The 19240-nt window shown below is 46.8% G+C and overlaps 1 protein-coding gene across 1 annotated transcript in view; it reads left to right on the top strand.

The window, feature by feature from the left end:
- gpr158b (G protein-coupled receptor 158b) overlaps nt 1-19240 on the top strand; it is a gene marked incomplete at both ends in the record, with an annotated part of 501095 nt that overhangs the window by 367202 nt on the left and 114653 nt on the right. The window contains one exon of the mRNA XM_084327721.1: nt 8933-9141. Within this exon, the coding sequence (XP_084183847.1) occupies nt 8933-9141 (209 nt within the window). The remainder of the gene's footprint in view (nt 1-8932; nt 9142-19240) is intronic.

Genomic DNA, 19240 nt, shown 5'->3' with positions numbered 1-19240 from the left:
TGAAAGTTGATCTACTATCCTTGGGCATTGGTATAATTTTACCCTCTTTCCACGATCCCGGACACGTTCAACTTAACAAACATCTATTCAATATATGGCATATAGGCCCTGAAATGTGATTAGCGGCTAGCTTTAGTATCTTACTGTCTAGGTCAGGGGTGGCCAACCAGTCAGAGACTAAGAGCCACAAAAATTACTGTGGTACCACAAAGAGCCACACCATATACCAGCGTTTCTCAACCTTTTTTTTCAGTCACGGCACCCTTCATGTGTTTATAGGTCTCACCCTCTGGCCTCTGAAGTTGCTAATGTCTTTTTTATTTGGGCCTCACAGGGTTAAAAGTACCCTGTGAGACCCACGGTTGCAAAATTACAAAATCACTTTTAGCCATTTAAAAAAAGAATGTTTATTTAATTTTTTTTAAAGGGGAACTATTTTACAATTTCTTTCACTATTTGGGCACTTTTACACAATTCCTGTGAGTCTATGGAACACCTAGGTTTTTTTCAAAAAAATAAAAATGGATTGTTTTGTATTTCTAATCAAGTACTCAAAAACCGCATTTTTCTACCTCAAGATCTTAAGCCGTTTTGAGGCTGGGCTCCAACCACTGTGTGGCCTGGTGCCAACTGCCACATCAACTGCCACATTATTATGCAGCTGAGAAATCTCTGACATCACAGATATGCACATTTTCAGATGACTCAGTTCAGTAAGGGTGAATATTGTGAGAGGAGAATTGGAAGAATGCGCCAATATGAGAATTAGAGACATAGATCCTATTAATATAAGTCCACATAGCTAAGAAACAATGGTAAACACTGAAAAAGGCCATTTATAAGATAGTTCCCCTTTAAGCACATGTATAGTCAATTTGTCCTGTTGTTCAGCCTCACAATGCTATTTGATAGTAAATGTGTTTATATGTCCCACCCTCTGGCCTCTGAAGTTGCTAATGTCTTTTTAATTTGGGCCTCACAGGGTTAACCTCTTAAGCCCGAGATATACAGTAAAAGTGTATATTTTCAGCATTACGTTTGTTTACCAATTATTTTAACTGTTATTAGTGAAATATAAGATTATAGAAATCTCAGGGCATTGAGTCGGAAACCGGCGCATATTGACAGGAGGAAGTGGCACATCCAGTCTTTTGAAGGAAGAGACTCAGGGCTTTCAAATTTCGAAAAACTACCCTACCCAGCTCACACCAGCCCCTGTCAATCATCTGACTTCTGGATTTACTTTTTTATTTCTCTTATTTTTTGGGATTATCTCCCACAAACCTGAACGTTATTGCCATAAAACAGAACGCAGTTAGTTTCTCTACCTTTCTGTGAACGTCTTGCAAAAAACGGTGTTGCAATATGATGAAAAATGGTGGAGAAATTTACATTATAAAAAAGATGGCAGAATTCAGTACTGTATCTACAAAATCTTCTGTTTAATCATCTTCCCTTTATTCATTCGCTTAGATTTTTCAGGTCTGGTCAATTTTAGCATGGTGTTATTCACAGTCAAAGATAAAAAAAAATGTAAATAGAATTGATATTCTCCTTTGGTTCATTACAATTTACTCAAGCCTAGTAACAGACACACTATTTCTGACAATGATCCATCATATATGTCCCTAGATTCAGATACCAAGAACATGCAAATGGACCATTTAAAAAAAAATTATGTTTATTCTACGTCCTTATGGAATGAGTGACATAAAAAGGAGATACAATGGCAAGACCCAAACGATCTAGAATGTATAGGTCTGAATATGATCCTGTCGCCTCAGATGTCCTTTACACTTATAGTGATTTATCGACCACCTTCCTCCAATATTAGCTTTTATGATACATTTAAGAATGTACTAAGTCAATGTGATTTTAAGAGAGAGGTCATTATAATGGGTGACTTGAACTTGAACTGGGAGGACAAGGCAACAAGGAAGAAGCTCAAGCAAATTACTGACAGTTTTAACTTAACTCAAATGGTTAAAGGCCCAACGCGAATAACAAACAGCACCAGCACTCAGATTGACTTAATATTCACTAATAGACCCGAAAGAATTACAAAAACACACAATATGATAACAGGGCTGTCAGACCATAATATGGTGCTGATATCAAGAAAACTAACAGGCAAGCGGTTCAATACAAATGCTGGGAAAAGTGAATCCTTTGGCATTCCAAAACACAAGCAAGAGAAGTTTAGATTAGCCATACAAAACTTAAACTGGAACGATCTACTGCTTGAAAGTGACCTACAGTAGAGACAACTAGTCAAGTTTTTACGGAAAAATTGCAATCTACAATCAATACATTTTCAATTAGGATAAAACGCTGGGCAAACGATTTGGTCAAGAAACTAATGAAGGAACGGGACATTGCTTTAAAAATTGCCACAAAATCAAAGCTGTCTCACGATAGACAAAGATTTGTAATGTTGAGAAACAAAACAACAAGGGAACTGAGAAAAGCAATAGCTGATTTCTTCATCTCAATTATTGAAAATGCCCACGGTAACTCAAAGGTTATATGGAGTCAGATCAAGAAATTAACTGGTCAAAACAAAGCTGCAACTAAGCCAATTGAACTGAAGGTCAATGACAAAACTTTACAGTATCCGTCAGATGTAGCACCGGCCCTCAATCAGTATTTTGTAGAGTCTGTGGCCGCAATAGCCCAAAGCTTCGCAGTTCAGGACAGTAGTCCTGATCTGCCATCTACTGTAAATATTTATGAACCAGCAGTCATACCAAAATCAGTCACTGAGATAGAGGTTGCAAATATAATTACATCCCTCAAATCCTCAAGAGCTAAGGATATATATGGCATGGACACACTCATGCTGAAAGAGATAAACTCCTCTATAGTGAAGTCACTGACCCATATAATCAATATGGGTTTCAATCAAGGAAGTTTTCCTAACCCATGGAAGCCTGCAGTTGTGGTCCCTTTATTTAAAAGTGGTGACCCTCTCATGACATCCAATTACAGACCCATCAGTATTCTACCCATAGTATCCAAGGTGTTTGAAAAACTGATTGCCAAACAGGTCACTGATCATCTCAATAACAGCTCCTTCCCACTGCACCCAATGCAATTTGGATTCAGGGCTAACCATTCAACAGAAACAGCAACATGCTTCTTTTTAGAGACAGTCAAGGCTTCAATGGACAGGGGTGGGGTTGTGGGGGCTGTGTTCCTTGATCTAAGGAAAGCTTTTGACACTGTTAACCATACTATTCTACTCCAAAAGCTGGTCAATTTCAACTTCTCCATAGAGTTCCTCAACCTCTTCAAATCATACCTCTCATTCCGTTCCCAACTTGTCAAAATTGAAAATCATAAATCTACTGCCATCTGTATGTCAACTGGTGTCCCGCAGGGCTCTGTCTTGGGTCCAATCCTGTTCAGCATGTACATTAACGATTTGCCTTCTGTGTGTGGCCAATGTGATGTACTGATGTATGCTGATGATACAGTGATCTTTACACACGGTAAAACCACAGAAGAGGTTGCAACAAAATTGTCTAATGTCATGGTGAATGTCACATCCTGGCTTAAGAACAGCTGTTTACAATTGAATGTCTCTAAGACTGTCTGTATGTTCTTCTCCAAGGGCCACAGAGAAGTTGCAGAGCAGGATATCTTCATCTCCGGTCAGAAATTACAGGTAGTATCAGAATATAAGTATTTAGGATTACACATAGACCCAAACCTTAGCTTCAAAAATCACATAAAAAAAGTCTGCAATAAGGTAAAGTTCAGCCTATCAAACTTCAGGTACATAAGAAACTTCCTTTCAACAGAGGCAGCAAAGCTATATTTTCATTCAATGGTTCCTTCCCACATCACATACGTAAGGGATAATTGTCGCAAAATAATTGACCGACACGTAGTTTAAAATACCGAGCCGCTTCGGCGAGGTGTTTTAAACGTCAGTGAATGTCAATTATTTTGCGACAATGACCGAGTAAAGCTATACATTATCCCGCTTATTACATGGCTAACTTACTAACAATATACCTAATTCATTTGACAAATCGCAGTTCTGTGGCTCTGTCAGCCCAAATAAAGTGATTATTATTATCGCGGGCAGCCTCTGTTCTGGCTCCGCTGTAATCTACACACACTCCGCTGTCAGTGCAGCCGCGGCAGGTGTTCTCTGATTTGCTGCACTGATGTGGGACATTATCCCGCTTATTACATGGCTAACTTACTAACAATATACCTAATTCATTTTACATCGACTCGCAACACTGGTTCTGGCTGCGTTCTGGCTCCGCTCGTCGCTCCGCCCCCTGTCATCGCCGGCAGCAGAACACCGGCAGTGTCTAATTGCACTGAAACAGTGTGTGTCAGTGGGCTTGATTGCGAACAGCTGCGCACAGCGGTCATTATTGAAAAAACAGCGGTCATTATTGAAAAATAATGACCGCTGTCGGGGGGCTATTGACCAATCACAAGCAAGCATTTCGGCGAATGTGAAAACGCCATGTAATAATGTTTGATAACCTGGTCCAATTCACATTCCACCATTCTGAAACCACTTCAATCACTTTACAAACAAGCAATAAAAATTCTAGACAAGAAACCATTCAGGTACCATCATTGTCACATTCTAAAAAAATATAATCTACTCAGTTGGGAAAACCTGACCCTATATCAAAACGTCTGTCTAGTTTTTAAAATAAAGTGTGGATTGGCTCCTCCTCCTTTGTCCGGTTTCATCAACCTCAAGTCTGCCTCAACCAGGAACACTAGAGGTGCGGCAAGGGGGGACTGTACAATCCCTTTAAAAAAAAGTGTATTTGGCCAGGCTGTCTTTTCATACAGAGCATCCCACCAATGGAACTCAATTCCTCAAACAATTAGAGTGTCCACATCATACCATTCATTCAAGTGCAGGGTTAGGGAATGGCTCATTGATAACCAGAACTGTCAACACTGAGGTGTCTGTATGTGTATATGTGTGTGTGGATATGGATATGGTGCGTCTGTCTATGTCTGGGTCTCTTAATATGTCATGATGTGCTCTTTCCTTGTGTCCATGACTGTATTGTGACCTGTATCCCTACTATGTCTATGTGCTTTTGTTGTGTTTTTATTCTAATGTATTTATCTTGATTTTATTCTGTTTTTATTGCTAACCCTTTTTTTACACAGGATTTTAGCCTGTACCTTCTGGCAGGGGGACTACCAATGGAAATTAGCCTTTTGGCTAAAATTGGGTGCATTTACATTTGTAAAATGTTTTATTAATGTACACTGTCCCCCTTGAACAAATAAAGTAAACCTAAATTAAAAAATTATGGATGGAAGAGCCGCACATTGACGGGCAAAGAGCTGCATGCGGCTCGCGAGCCGCGGGTTGGCCACCCCTGGGCCCTGTTTCTTGTACCTGGATAACTGAGTTAGCCGGATAACTTTAGCTGGATAACTGGGTTAGCCGGACTTTCCGGTTTCATATACGTGGATTTTCCAAATCACCATGACAACATATCCAAAAGTTTGAGCCTGGTCGAAAGCAGAGTTCAAGTTCAAGTTAGCCTGAACTATCGCCACGCCCCCGCAAAGAAGTGACAGCCCGTTTCCTGAAACTATTCCCACAGTCTACGATCTGCATTATACCATTCTGAATTACGTTTTTGTGCTCCATTCTTCCAGAGGGGGCTTTTGAAATGTAAAATAGACCCAAAATGCTGATATTAAATTCACTTTGTCCTAAATAATGCACGTTATATATACCGTGGCGACGGTGGCGCTCGCTCGTGCGATGTACACATGATGTGGTTATTTTAATTGTAACTGGGATTAAGATGTCTGATGAGATGCGCTGTTTGACGGATTTGAGAAATTGAATGAGCCGTTGACGTCACATTAATGAATGAGGATAAAGAGATAAACTTCATTCAAAACAAAGGATATTCTAAACACGGGTCTCTCGTTCATTAATGTATAAACAATGAATTTATCCCATCTGGCCCAGTGGCCCAGCGGTAGTGCGCAAGCCTGCCAATCCAGCGACCGGGGTTTAAATCCCGGTGTTTCCAATATGAATTTTTTGAATATAATATTAATGATTATACGCCAAAGTAGCCTGGTTTTAAGTTAAAATATTATAAATCTACATGCATTGAGGATGTCATTCTTTATATAGCTCTCAACGTGCACCAAATTGAATTATTCCTATATTGCAAAAAGAAGGAAAAGACTAGGGTCTTGAACCCCGGTCGTCCGTGTGAAAGTCAAAAGAAGAACCCGTTACACCACAGAGAAGATAAGTAAACCATTGACTATACATCAATCAATGGGTAAGAGAGCCGTATCGTAATTCTGTATAACAGTTAACTAATAATTTTCGCTAGCAAGATCTCATTTGATTATTCAATCCAGCAGGCAAGTTTAAAGAAATATAATCTGATTGATTGAGGTAATGAGGGACTTAGAATTAGCCTATAGATAACGCATTTAACTTGTCGGCGAGGCGATTGAGCCGTATTGCAATCTGTCAATAAAGTCTTAAATCAATTAATCAATCAATGCCGTTGAGAATCAGGATCTCTGCCATCGATACGTGCTGGCTTTTCACCTAAAACGGCCGCGCGCATTTAGCCTGACTCGCAAGTCTGGCTTGAGTTAACGAGACTGAATCCACCTTTGTGAAACAGGAAAATCCCGGCTTCGAACATCGGGTTAACTGAAGCTGGATAATGGACATCTTGATCGACTTAGTTGAACCACGTACATGAAACAGGGCCCTGGTCTAGGTTGTCGGCTGAACCATAAGCAGGGAGAGACTCCAACAACCTCAGTGTCAACACATTGGAAAATGTACAGTTCTTACCCCTCATTATTTCATTGCTTATTCGTTTAAAAGTGTTGGAATTGGTGATTGGTGATGATGAATCTTTTAAGGAGGCTGAGCAGTAAAATAGGTTACAGTCTAAGCTTGTATTGGCAATGGAGCAGACACTGCCATGTGATGCCAGCACAGTCTCATCTGTACTCATGCTGCTTCCTATGTTGTGTTTGAAAATACAGCTATTACTACTGTATGTTGGCAGGTTCCTTTCATCTGTGGCTTTATTATCTATATTCTCTAGATTAATTTGATATATACCGTAGTCTTTTATAGATTATATAGATATAGTATTTTTATGTGTATGCCTCTTACAGTTCTTAGGTGAAGCACACTTTTTCAAGAAGAAGTGAGTGAATAAGTGAGTGTCATTTTCAATAACAGCACAGATAAATTATGTGACCATCTAATTAAAATCACTAAATATACAGAGTGAGCTACAAAAACTGATTTAGTGAAGTTTTAAACTAATCCCCCCCCAAAGTCTTTGAATATATATGTTCAAATTGCAGTAAATTGCGTCATTATTACCTTCTTTTTTTTCACAGGGAAGGACCCTCATGTCTCCCACTATTGTCCCCCCCCAGAACTTTGTCTTGCATGACGCCCCTGCTTTATAACTATAACATATCCCTGTAGTAGAGACACATGACATTGTCATGCAATAGTGCTCTATCCATCAATGTTCTGTGTATGCCTTGCATTGTCTTTGCATATTGTATGAGCCCGGGGACCAGCAGAGGAATTACATGCTTATTAGGCTATTTTCGACAAGAGCAGGATAGCATCTGTGTGTGAGTTCATGATGAAACTAGAGGATTTACTGTTCAGTCTGCACTATAGCCAGACTATATTGATATACAGCCACAATACAAGTACCATAGAATAAATCAATTAAGGACGTTATTCTATTCTTGTCCATTTTCGCAAGGAAATTGTCGTTGGCACTGACCCATCTGTTACTTTGCATTTGGCGATTGATTTGCTTCTAAATCGTTTAGGCAGATTTATTACTTGTCTCCATCTCACACACCATATGGGACACATCCATTTATACTCCCAGATGACTTGTTTACAAGTCTTCACTGTAGACTTAGATGCTGGAAAAAGTAATGAGCAACAGCATTGATAAACAGACCATTTTTCTTTTTGATATTCATCCAGCTACTATATATATATATAGTATTGTATGGTTATACAGTTACTTATTATCAGTGTTGGGCGAAAAAGTTATGTACAACCTGTTAAGCTTCTGTTAGCTTCTGTTAGCTTTCCAGGTGTCAGCTGTGGTGGAAACAAAGTCTACCTCTCAGTGTGGCCTTCAAATTACCTTCCATCAACACATATTTTCACAGATATACCCATTGACGAGCTTCTACAGACCTTCTCCACTCATGGGCGGTGTTTGCCCTGATCTTAGATCCAGTTTCTGGTGTTTGCTGGAGTACAGCCATCACTGGCACTGGTAGAGGCTTACTGTACCTGTCATTGGTTTTCACAAGTTTCACATTGTCGTGCTGCCGTGTCAGATGCTTTGCCGTGTCGGATGCTTTATCGCGTATGCAAACTTTTTCCTCCCCCCACATAGTTTACAACGGACAGCTAATGTAGTGTAATGTTACCTCTGTTCCCTCCATGCTGCTTTTTGGCTAGTAGCCGATGTGACCTCGCTCTGACCTGCTCGCACGCACACGTCAGCTACAGAGGAAAACGTAATCTAACGTTATAGGAGAACAAATAAAACCCATTGTATTCTGGCAACGATGTAACGCAGTAATGCAGCGTTACTTGGAGTAGTAACTGTAATATAAATTACAATTTAGGAAATTGTAAAGCCTTACTTTACTCGATACTGGGAAAGTAATGAAATTACTAAGTAACGTGTTACTGCCAAACACTGCTTATTATACAGTGAATTTCCTTTCTTGGCAGAACTTTGCAATACCAAGCGGAGCTCCATTGTGAGCATGCATGGCACTCGGCCTACTGGACCACATTAACCCAACAGAGTAGTGTGTAAGCATCTCCCAAATCCTCCCCTCCCTGTGTTCTCACCTCCCTCCTGTCTCTCTCCAGGTAAAGACCGTCCTCACAGAGAGGACCCAGCTGAGTTGTCCAGTAAGTGCCTGCCGTGCCGCGATGGCTGTCCATACTGCCGGGACGACACGCCCTGCTTTGCTCAGGAGGATGGGGCCCTCCGGCTTGTCGTAGCCTCCTTCCAGGGTCTGTGTATGGTGCTGGACCTGGTCAGCATGGCAGTGGTGTACCACTTCAGAAGGAACAAGGTGAGGGGTCAGAGGTCATAGGAAGGGCCTACTTGGTGAAGAGGTTTGATTGATTACTGTTTTTAATGATACATGTGTTGAGGAATCCCTTTTGGTCGCCCCAAACAATAGCTTAAATCTCACAGCTTGGTCGGAGCCAAAGGGTTACGACTAGGGGTGGGAATCACCAGAGGCCTCACGATACGATACTATCACGATACTTGAGTCACGATACGATAGTATTGCGATACTAAATATATTGCGATTTATTGCGATTTATTACCTTTTTCAACTGCAAAGTAAAACTTTGTCAACATGTTTTATCTAATAAAATAAATTTCAGTCTGTGCATCTCACTTCAATCATTTTTATTGCAGAACATGGTATTTTCTCAAGCAGACAGACTGTAAACATTGGACCCCAGGAAGACTAGTTGTTGCTGCGGTGATGACTAATGGGGATCCGTAATAAAGATAAAAAAAAAGATAAAAAACACTGTAATCTGTGTTGCATGTACCTGACAAACTGAACTGTTTGTATTACAGTCATATTCCAACTTAACTGAATGCACATGTGTGTGTGTGGACTACTGTACTATTACAGGTATTGAAATGAACAATGCAACTTCCTTATACAAAAAAAAAATACAATTTATTTTTATTTTGTATGAATAATTAAATATCGATACTTGGCGTCCCTGTATCGATACAGTATCGCCACGCAAAGTATCGCGATACTACTACGTATCGATTTTTTTACCCACCCCTAGTTACGACCCCCACCTCTGTCTACTCTTAAGCTCAGTGTCCCCTTCTCTCCCTTACGCCGGGACCCCACCAGGTGCGGGCGCAAGCACTCGCGGGTTTCGTGCGAGAACAGCGTGCATGGCCGTCCACACCGAGTCCGACTTCAGAGCGGGCAAAAGCGCACAGAGGAAGGTACATTTACATTGGAACAGCTGTAAATGCCTAGTCTATATGCGAAGTCAGTCCCCGTTTGAAGATTTTTTTTAAAGGATTTCCAGTTCCAGTGTTCTATTTTCCATTTTGCATGTATAACCAGTTATTATCTAATTAATTTGAATGGTAGAATACATTTTAGAATGATGAAATCAGCGTGACTGTACTCCTGAAAAAGTATAGTATGGTTTATTTGTATTGGGAAAGATACAGACACATTAGTTGGTTGAACAACATCTATATGTGTGGTAATAATGCAGATATTGAGTGTATTTCTGTGAAATTCTGTGAATCCAACCGAAGTGAAAAAATTCGCTTCCCGTCCCCGCGAGTCGCTTGCCCGCACACGGCCGGTGTGAACAGTGACGCTCGTTAACATGGGAGCGAAAGTGAAGCACTGATCGCCCGCCCGCCTCACACCCGCATCCCACGTTTGGTGGGTCTGGGCTCTTAGTGTCTCCCAGGTGGCCACTGGAAAACAGTCCCCTCAGCAAAGCTCATTTAACCTACCTACATTGCGAGTTCAACCCACACAATGACAACAGACACAAAGGATAGGTTTCCATAGGAATCGATAGTTTATTAGCAACGATGCAACAGCCTGATGCGGGCGGCTTGGGGAGGATGCACATGGAGCCGCACACTCCTGGACAGGTGCGCTCAGTGGGGATTGGATAAGGGAAGGGAAAGGAAAGGGGACCTTTCACAAGAGCGCTCGTCTGTAACCTAATGAGTAGGCTATGAAAGGGGGACCAGCCTCCAGAAGGGGAAAATATCACGTTGGCCTGTGATAAACTCCACTTGTGTTAGGGTGACGTCTGGTTTTGAACCCAAGAGCAGAACACAAGGGCAGAGGAGAATGAGGCGGTTTAGGATGTTTAATTCAAGGTACCAAGCAGACAGGTTAGGGAATGTTTGGAATGTGCAACAGGAGCGAGGGAGGTCACTCCATGTGATTCCCAGGAGCCGTCCAGGCTGGAGATGTCTCAGGAGCCGGGCCTGTAGGTCAAGGAGAAGTTAAAACACCCGAAGAACAGCGCCCACCGGGCCTGGCGGGAGTTCAGGCACTTGGCTGTCTGGATGTAGGCGAGGTTTTTGTGGTCTGTCCACACGAGGAAGGGGATCTCGGAACCCTCCAGCTAGTGCCTCCACTCCTCCAAGGCCAGCTTGACCGCCAAGAGCTCTCGGTTCCCAATGTCATAATTGACCTCCACTGGGGACAGGAAGGCGCAGGGGTGAAGCTTCTGGTCGAGGGCGGAGTGCTGGGAGAGGACCGCTCCCACACCGGTATTGGAGGCGTCCACCTCCACCACAAACTGGCGGGACGTGTCCGGCTGGAGGATGATGGGTGCGGAGGTGAAGCGCCTACGCAGCTCCGAGAAGGCGGACTCCACCTTAGCGGACCAGGAGAAGGGCACGGAGGGCGACGTGAGTTGGGTGAGGGGCGCTACAACCCAGCTGTAGTCCCTGATGAAACGCCGGTAAAAATTCGCAAACCCCAGGAAGCGCTGGAGCTGCTTGACGTTTGAAGGTCTGGGCCAGTCCACCACAGCCTTGGTCTTCTCAGGGTCCGCCCGGATCTGCCCGCTCTCGATAATGTAGCCGAGGAACCCGATGGAGGGGACGTGGAACTCACACTTCTCAGCCTTGATAAACAATTTGTTCTCCAGTAGGCACTGGAGGACCTGGCGGACATGCTGAACGTGCTCGTCAACAGAGCGGGAGAAAATAAGAATGTCATCTTAATAAACAAAAACAGAGCAGTTCAGGACATCACGGAGAACGTCATCGTTGAGGATGCCTGATGTCTGGACAGGAGTTTAGTCACCATTATTCTAAAGGACATTAGAGAACAATGATAAAAGATACTTCCAGATAACTGCTTTTCTATTGGGTTAATTAAAACACATAATTAACATACTTATATGTACATACACACACACACACACACATACGCATAAGTACAACCTATGCACACACATAGGGGCTATGGCACTCTGACAGAAGCCTAACTTGGGGTTGGCCTTTGCTTCAACGACATCATAATACACTTACTGTACAGTAGCGGCTGGTACTATCGCAGCCTTGTGGGTCGCAGTTCACGTTAGGTCGAGTTGAAAATGTAATGCTCTGAGATGCTCTGGAGCAATCTCTCTCTCTGTCTCTCGGATCAATCCAATACATGTATGTTGTCATTTTAAACAACTCACCATTCATTCATTATGCATCAGCAGCAGCTAAATTAATGTTATAGTTCACAACACAGCAGCGCGTTTTGAATCGCTAGCCTATTATCGTCTCAGCAAGCACAGTCAATACTTTTTTCCGTAGCCGCATTTCGCAGAGACAGCTGTGTAGCGAGAGCGAGAGAGAGAGAGAGCGAGAGAGAGAGAGACTCACTGTTTAGTTGAAACGTCCAGGGCAGGAGGGCTTGATAAAGTGTATAATCCACTGTTGATGTATTCCAGACCACTGTCCAGACTGCATCCGCCATATAGCTTGTTAGCCAAGTGTTAGCTGTTAGCAGTTAGCACCACACAACACAAGTACTTTATTTCTTTGTCCATTTCCGCGTCGAACAGACTGCAAACTACCTGGCGTTCTATCGCCATGCTCTAAGACAAACTCTAACCTTAACCAACTTTGAAAGAGTGCCTAAGCTTAACCGTCTAAAGAACTTGCAGTCACGCTCTAAGACAAACAGCTGCATCTCACAACAACAACAACTATCTACCACCAACCTAGAATAAGCTAGAATTGGAACATTAGAATGTGGATTCGGCCAATCAGAGATCGTCTCCGCGAAATGCTGCTACGGAAAGAAATACTGGCGTCGGCCAATCAGAGAGCGTCTCCGCGAAATGCGGCTACAGAAATTCTTGACGCTGCTGCCTAGACCGCTTCAAATCGCGCCCGGATTCCAACATAATAGTCATATTTCAACGCACAACACGTTACGCACTGATTGGCTGCGACGGATACAGCGATCAACCAGTGACGCGCACTCAGAGCGCTATTGCGTCTAGCCCGGGCCGAGAAATACAAAAAAAAAATGTCACTTCCTGTTCAGGAAAACGAGTATTTTTTATTTTATATATTAACGTTATATTGTGCATTGGAAACACAAACATACTTAAAATGAGTAAATATTATTCATTTTAAACATGTTTATATTATTTATAGGGCTATAAAACAAAAAACAAAAAAGTTTTTTTTTCTTCTTCTCTCATTTAACAGGTGGGTCGGTGCCCTAGCGCCCCCGGTGGCGAGCCGCCACTGTTACTGTACATACTTACTAACAAGTCTGACATGTGACATTATCATTAGGACTTCCTAACCAGGCATCCTGACACAAAACAATGTGTACACATATGGTGGTCTATTTTGGATCTGAAGATGTAGTAATAGTAATACCTTGTCTAATAGAGACTGCTACCTTATCATTTCATTGAGTTGTAATTAACACAACACAAGGATTCAATCCTTCACAATCACTGGTGGCCATATTCAAATTAATTAACTCTCAATAACTGTCAAAACTGTCAAGCCCCGCGGTCAGGGGTGCAGTCGTGCACACACACGGTTACACGGCGTGTTATTAGTAGTCACTCAGGGCAGAAGTGCGCACAATGATAAGTACCCGGCCGTTGTAGAAAGCTACCCGGCCGGCGGCCGCCACTTCTCACCTAGACTTTGCATAATAATAGGAACCTACGAGAAGGTGGGGGGCTGCTTGATCTCCATTGTTATGCATAATAATCATCTGTTCTGTGCGCAACTGAGGGAACATGTATGCGTGTGCGTGGGAGTGGGAGCGCGCGTGCACGTGGCGTGTAACCAGTTCCCATATTACGACTGCACCACTGTGTTATGGTTTGACACCGACCCCAAACGCTAACGACACAAAGAGAGTTGTTTCAGAGTTTGCCAAAAACTAGGGCTTGTTTTATTTCACAAAATAGCAGCAAGAACTTGGTTTAAAACAGACAAAGACTGGGATACAAGCATTAGAAGAATGTTGCTGCTCTGCAGCTTCTCCCGGGAAGGTTCGTCTGAGGAATCTGACAGTGACGTCAGAGCCGCTCTGCAGAATCCTCTCGGCAGCTCTCCGAGGTGGTAACGGGACCGAGAGAGAGAGAGAGCGGGTTAGCTCAGAGTACAGTTGGGAACAGACAGGTGACAGGTGAAGTGACTTGTCCCAAACAGATAATCCAAGTGACTGAATCTTCGGTGTAAATACACACTGTGAGAAATGTCCCAACAAACATCCAAGTGATAGAATCTTCGGTGCGAATACACACAGTGAGCGATGTCCCAATAATAATCCAAGTGATAATATCTTCGGTGTGACTACACACAGTGAGCGATGTCCCAATAATAATCCAAGTGATATTATCTTCGGTGTGAATACACACAGTGAGCAAAGTTCAAGCAAATATCATCCCACATGAACAATCCAAAAAGCAGGCACAGGGTGAGTGACAGACTGAACAAAAAGCAGGATCTCTTCAGTGTTTACACACACGAAAAACGATAGGGTCAAAAGACTGTCTTGCAAAACTCACCCAGGCACTGTGCGTAAAGAGAGCAGAATCAAACAGGGCGAGCGCGTCGTTACGGGGAACGGGTTGTCCAAGCGGAATACTTCTTGAGTGTCCTGGGAGGCAAACACAGGGAACAGCAGGCAAGGAAGAAACGGCAAATGCAGATAATATATCAAAACGATCCAACAACACTTGATGGGGAATCGGGGTATATATAATCAAAAGGAATGCTTAATGACAAGCTGTGACAGCTGCGGGATGAGATTGACAAGCGTGTGGTTGGGGAAGCACCAATCAACGGCGTCTACAGGAAGAAGCGTGTGAAGAGGAGAATGCAATTAATTAACTGAAAACTAAAAGGAACAGAGCGAGTAGGCTTAAAGGAACAGAGCGAGTAGGTGAGCAGCGGACAAAACCTCACAGTACCCCCCCCTCCACGGGAGCCACCCGGCGACCAGGCTGACCTGGCTCGTCCGGATGGGCACAATGGAAGTCCGTGATCAGGCCGGGATCCACGATGAGCTGCCGGGAGACCCAGCTCCGCTCCTGCGGGCCGTAACCCTCCCAGTCCACCAGGTACTGGAACCCCCGACCCTGCCGTCGAACGCCCATCAACCGGCGGACCTGCCACTGGGGGTGACCATCCACCATCTCGGGAGGCGGAGGATCAGGAGCTGGAGGCATCAGGGGACTGAGGGAGACAGGCTTAACCCGGGAGACATGGAAAACGGGGTGAATGTGCATGGATGCAGGAAGTTTCAGACGCAGAGCCGCCGGACTGAGTACCTTCAGAACCTCGAAAGGTCCGACGAAACGGGGGTTAAGCTTCTTGGCCGAGGACCGAAGCGGGAGGTCCTTCGCGGAAAGCCACACCCTCTGCCCAGGGTGGTAAGTCGGCGCAGGAACCCGGCGCCGGTCGGCCCCACGACAGGCGCGCTCAGATGTCCGGAGCAGCGCGGTCCTGGTGATCTCCCAGACCCGTCGGCAGCGGTCGAGGTGGACCTGCACGGAGGGAACTGCCACCTCCATCTCCTGTGCGGGGAAAAGAGGGGGTTGGTAGCCCAGGGAAACCTCAAAAGGTGAGAGGCCGGTAGCGGAACTGACCATGGAGTTGATGGAGTACTCGACCCAGGGAAGGAAACGGCTCCAGGAAGCTGGTCTCTCGGCTGCCACACACCGAAGAGCAGACTCCACGCTCTGGTTCATCCTCTCCGTTTGTCCGTTAGTCTGGGGATGATAACCAGAGGAAAGACTGACCGTCGCCCCTAATCCCTTGCAAAAAGCCCGCCATACCTGGGAGGTGAATTGGGGCCCCCGGTCAGAGACGATGTCCTGGGGAAAACCATGAAGGCGGAACACGTGGTGAGTCAGGAGGTCCGCCGTCTCGGCCGCCGAGGGAAGCTTGGAAAGGGCCACGAGGTGAACCCCCTTGCTGAATCGATCCACCACGGTCAGAAGGCAAGTGTTCCCCTGGGAGGAGGGAAGACCTGTGACGAAGTCTAGCGCCACATGTGACCAAGGACGGCTCGGAACGGGAAGTGGCTGTAACAGCCCGGAGGGTGCCTGGTGCGAGGCCTTGCTGCGGGCACAGACCGCGCAGGCCAATACGAACTCCTTGACGTCGTTCCGCATGGTGGGCCACCAGAAACGACGAGCCAGGAAGGAGAACGTGCGATGAACGCCCGGGTGGCAGGCGAACCGGCTGGTATGGCCCCACAGCAGCACCCGGGACCGGACAGAGTCGGGGACGAAGAGACGATGAATCGGAACGTTGCCAGGAGCACGCTGGAAGCGTAGGGCACGTCTAACCACCCCCTCGATGCCCAAGGTGATGGCTCCTACCACCCTGGCCTCCGGGAGGATGGGAGTCGGGTCCTCAGAGGGTGGAGCCCCCTTGGAGTGTAACCGGGACAGGGAGTCGGCCTTTGTGTTGCGGGAACCAGGACGAAAAGTCAGCGAGAAGTCGAACCGACTGAGGAAACTGGCCCATCTCGCCTGCCGACCGTTGAGGCGCTTGGAAGCGCGGATGTACGTCAGGTTCCTGTGGTCCGTCCAGATGGTAAATGGCTCCTCGGCCCCCTCAAGCCAATGACGCCACTCCTCCAAAGCAGCCACGACCGCCAGCAGCTCCCGATTGCCGGTGTCGTAGTTCCTCTCGGCAGGGAGGAACCGACGCGAGTAGAAGGCGCAAGGATGTACCTTCTGGTCTGTTGCCGAACGCTGGGATAAGACAGCCCCCAGTCCAGTATCCGAGGCGTCCACCTCAATGATGAACTGTCTCTTGGGGTCAGGGTGGAGCAAGATCGGGGCGGAAGTGAACCTCTTCTTGAGGGAGCGGAACGCAGCACATGCCGCTGGGGACCAGTCGAACGGCAGGGCGGGAGAGGTCAGTCTGGTAAGTGGCTCCGCCACTTGACTGTAGTTCCGGATGAACCTTCGGTAGAAGTTGGCGAACCCGAGGAAACTCTGTAACTCCTTCCGAGTGGTGGGTTCAGGCCATTCCTCCACAGCTTGGATCTTGCGAGGATCCGCTCGGGTCAAGCCCTTCTCCACGATGAAGCCCAGGTAGTCGACGGAGTCGGAGTGGAAACGGCACTTCTCCGCCTTGACGAAGAGCCGATTGTGGAGGAGGCGCTCCAGCACACGGCGGACATGCTGGATGTGCTCCTCGAGGGTCTTGGAGAAGATGAGGATGTCGTCCAGGTACACCACCACAAACACCTCCAGCATGTCACGAAGGACGTCGTTCATGAGCGCCTGGAATACCGCCGGGGCGTTGGTGAGGCCGAACGGCATCACCAGGTACTCGTAGTGGCCCCTGGGGGTCTTGAAGGCGGTCTTCCATTCATCGCCCTCACGGATACGGACAAGATGGTAGGCACTCCGGAGGTCCAGCTTGGTAAAGACGGTAGCCTGGGTGAGAGGCTCGAAGGTGGAGTTCATGAGAGGAAGAGGGTACTTGTTCTTGATGGTGATCTCGTTGAGCTGGCGATAGTCGATGCAGGGTCGAAGGTCCCCGTCCTTCTTCCCAACAAAGAAGAAACCGGCCGCCACCGGGGAGGAGGAAGGCCGAATGAGTCCTGCTTCCAAGGACTCAGAGATGTACTGATCCATCGCCTTCTTCTCCGGAACGGTCAGACTGTAGAGGCGGCTGCCGGGAAGGGGAGCCCCTTGGCGGAGGTCGATGGCGCAGTCGTAAGGACGGTGGGGTGGAAGGGCCTGAGCCCTGGACTTACAGAAAACCTCCATGAGGTCGTGGTACTCAGGGGGTATGGTTGAAGAGTCCGGAGGCGACTCATCAACGGGCCTCCGGGGCGGGGGACAGGACGCCGCCTGTAGACACTGGGCGTGACAGGAGGAGCTCCAGCCCTTGATGGTACCGGAGGACCAGGCGATGTGGGGCTCGTGCAGCGCGAGCCAGGGCCTACCCAGGACCACCGGGACAAGAGGGGATTGGGTGATAAGGAACTGGATTCTCTCAACGTGGTTCCCAGCGATGGTCAGCACGACAGGGCAGGTGCGTTGAGAGATGTCGGCCAGGCGGTGTTGGTCCAATGCGAAGATCTCCAAAGGCCTCACTAGGTCCTCAAGTGGAATGTTGGCCCGGGTAGCAAACTCGAAGTCGAGGAAACTCTCGTCTGCCCCAGAGTCGATGAGTGCCTCCACCGTGGCCCATTGGTCCGCCCAGGCCAGGGTGACGCTCATCAGATGGCCAGGTGGTGCACGGCTCTGGGAATGAGAAAAACGGCTCACCAGGATTTCCCGGGGTCTCGGCGAGCCTGATCTTTTGGCCGGGTGGGGCAGTTGGCGATTCGGTGTCCCTCCCGACCGCAGTAGAGGCAGAGACCGGACCTGAACCTCGCCTCACGTTCAGCCTGGCTCAGATGAGAGCGTCCCAGCTGCATGGGTTCCTCCTCCCGAACCGAACGGGAGGGTAAGCTACCACCAGTCGTGTTGAGGGCAGGGCGACCAGCAGTAACGTCATGAGTACGGGGGGTCCGGAGTCCCTCAGGAGGTACCTGTCGGGTCCTCTCACGCCTTCTCTCCTGGAGGCGTCCGTCGATACGAATGGCGAGGCTGAACAGGTCCTCGAGGGAGTCAGGCTCCTCCCGGGTCGCGAGCTGGTCCCTGACTGCGTCACTGAGCCCCCTCATGAAGGTTAGACGAAGTGCTGGGTCGTTCCAACCGCTCTCCACCGCCGCCAGTCGAAACTCCAGGACGTAGTCTGTTACCCCGCCGCTCCCCTGCCGGAAGGTACCCAACCGGGCTCCAGGATCCAGACCACGGGCTGGATGGTGGAACACCCTGCGGAGCTCAGCCACGAAGTCTGGATAGGAGAAACAAAAGTCTGCATCCATTGCCCAGGAGGAAGTGACCCACTGGGCTGCCCGGCCTGAGAGCAAGTTTGTCATATAGGCCACTCGGGCTCCTTCTGAAGTGAATCGACTGGGTTGATGACGAAAAACCAACTCACATTGCATGATGAATGTGGCACACTCCTCGGGGTTGCCGTCGAACAGCCGTGGGATGGAGAGACGGGGTTCCCGAGGTGCGGGATCGGGAAGCGCGGGGCCTGCTTGGGCTGCGGGGGATGCTCCTGCCAATGTTCCTGAAGGA

This window comes from Notolepis coatsorum, assembly GCF_963971535.1.
Source record: "Notolepis coatsorum genome assembly, chromosome: 13".
Taxonomy (NCBI): domain Eukaryota; kingdom Metazoa; phylum Chordata; class Actinopteri; order Aulopiformes; family Paralepididae; genus Notolepis; species Notolepis coatsorum.
Note: the sequence above shows the minus strand (reverse complement) of the source record. Positions and strands in the feature narration are given on the sequence as shown.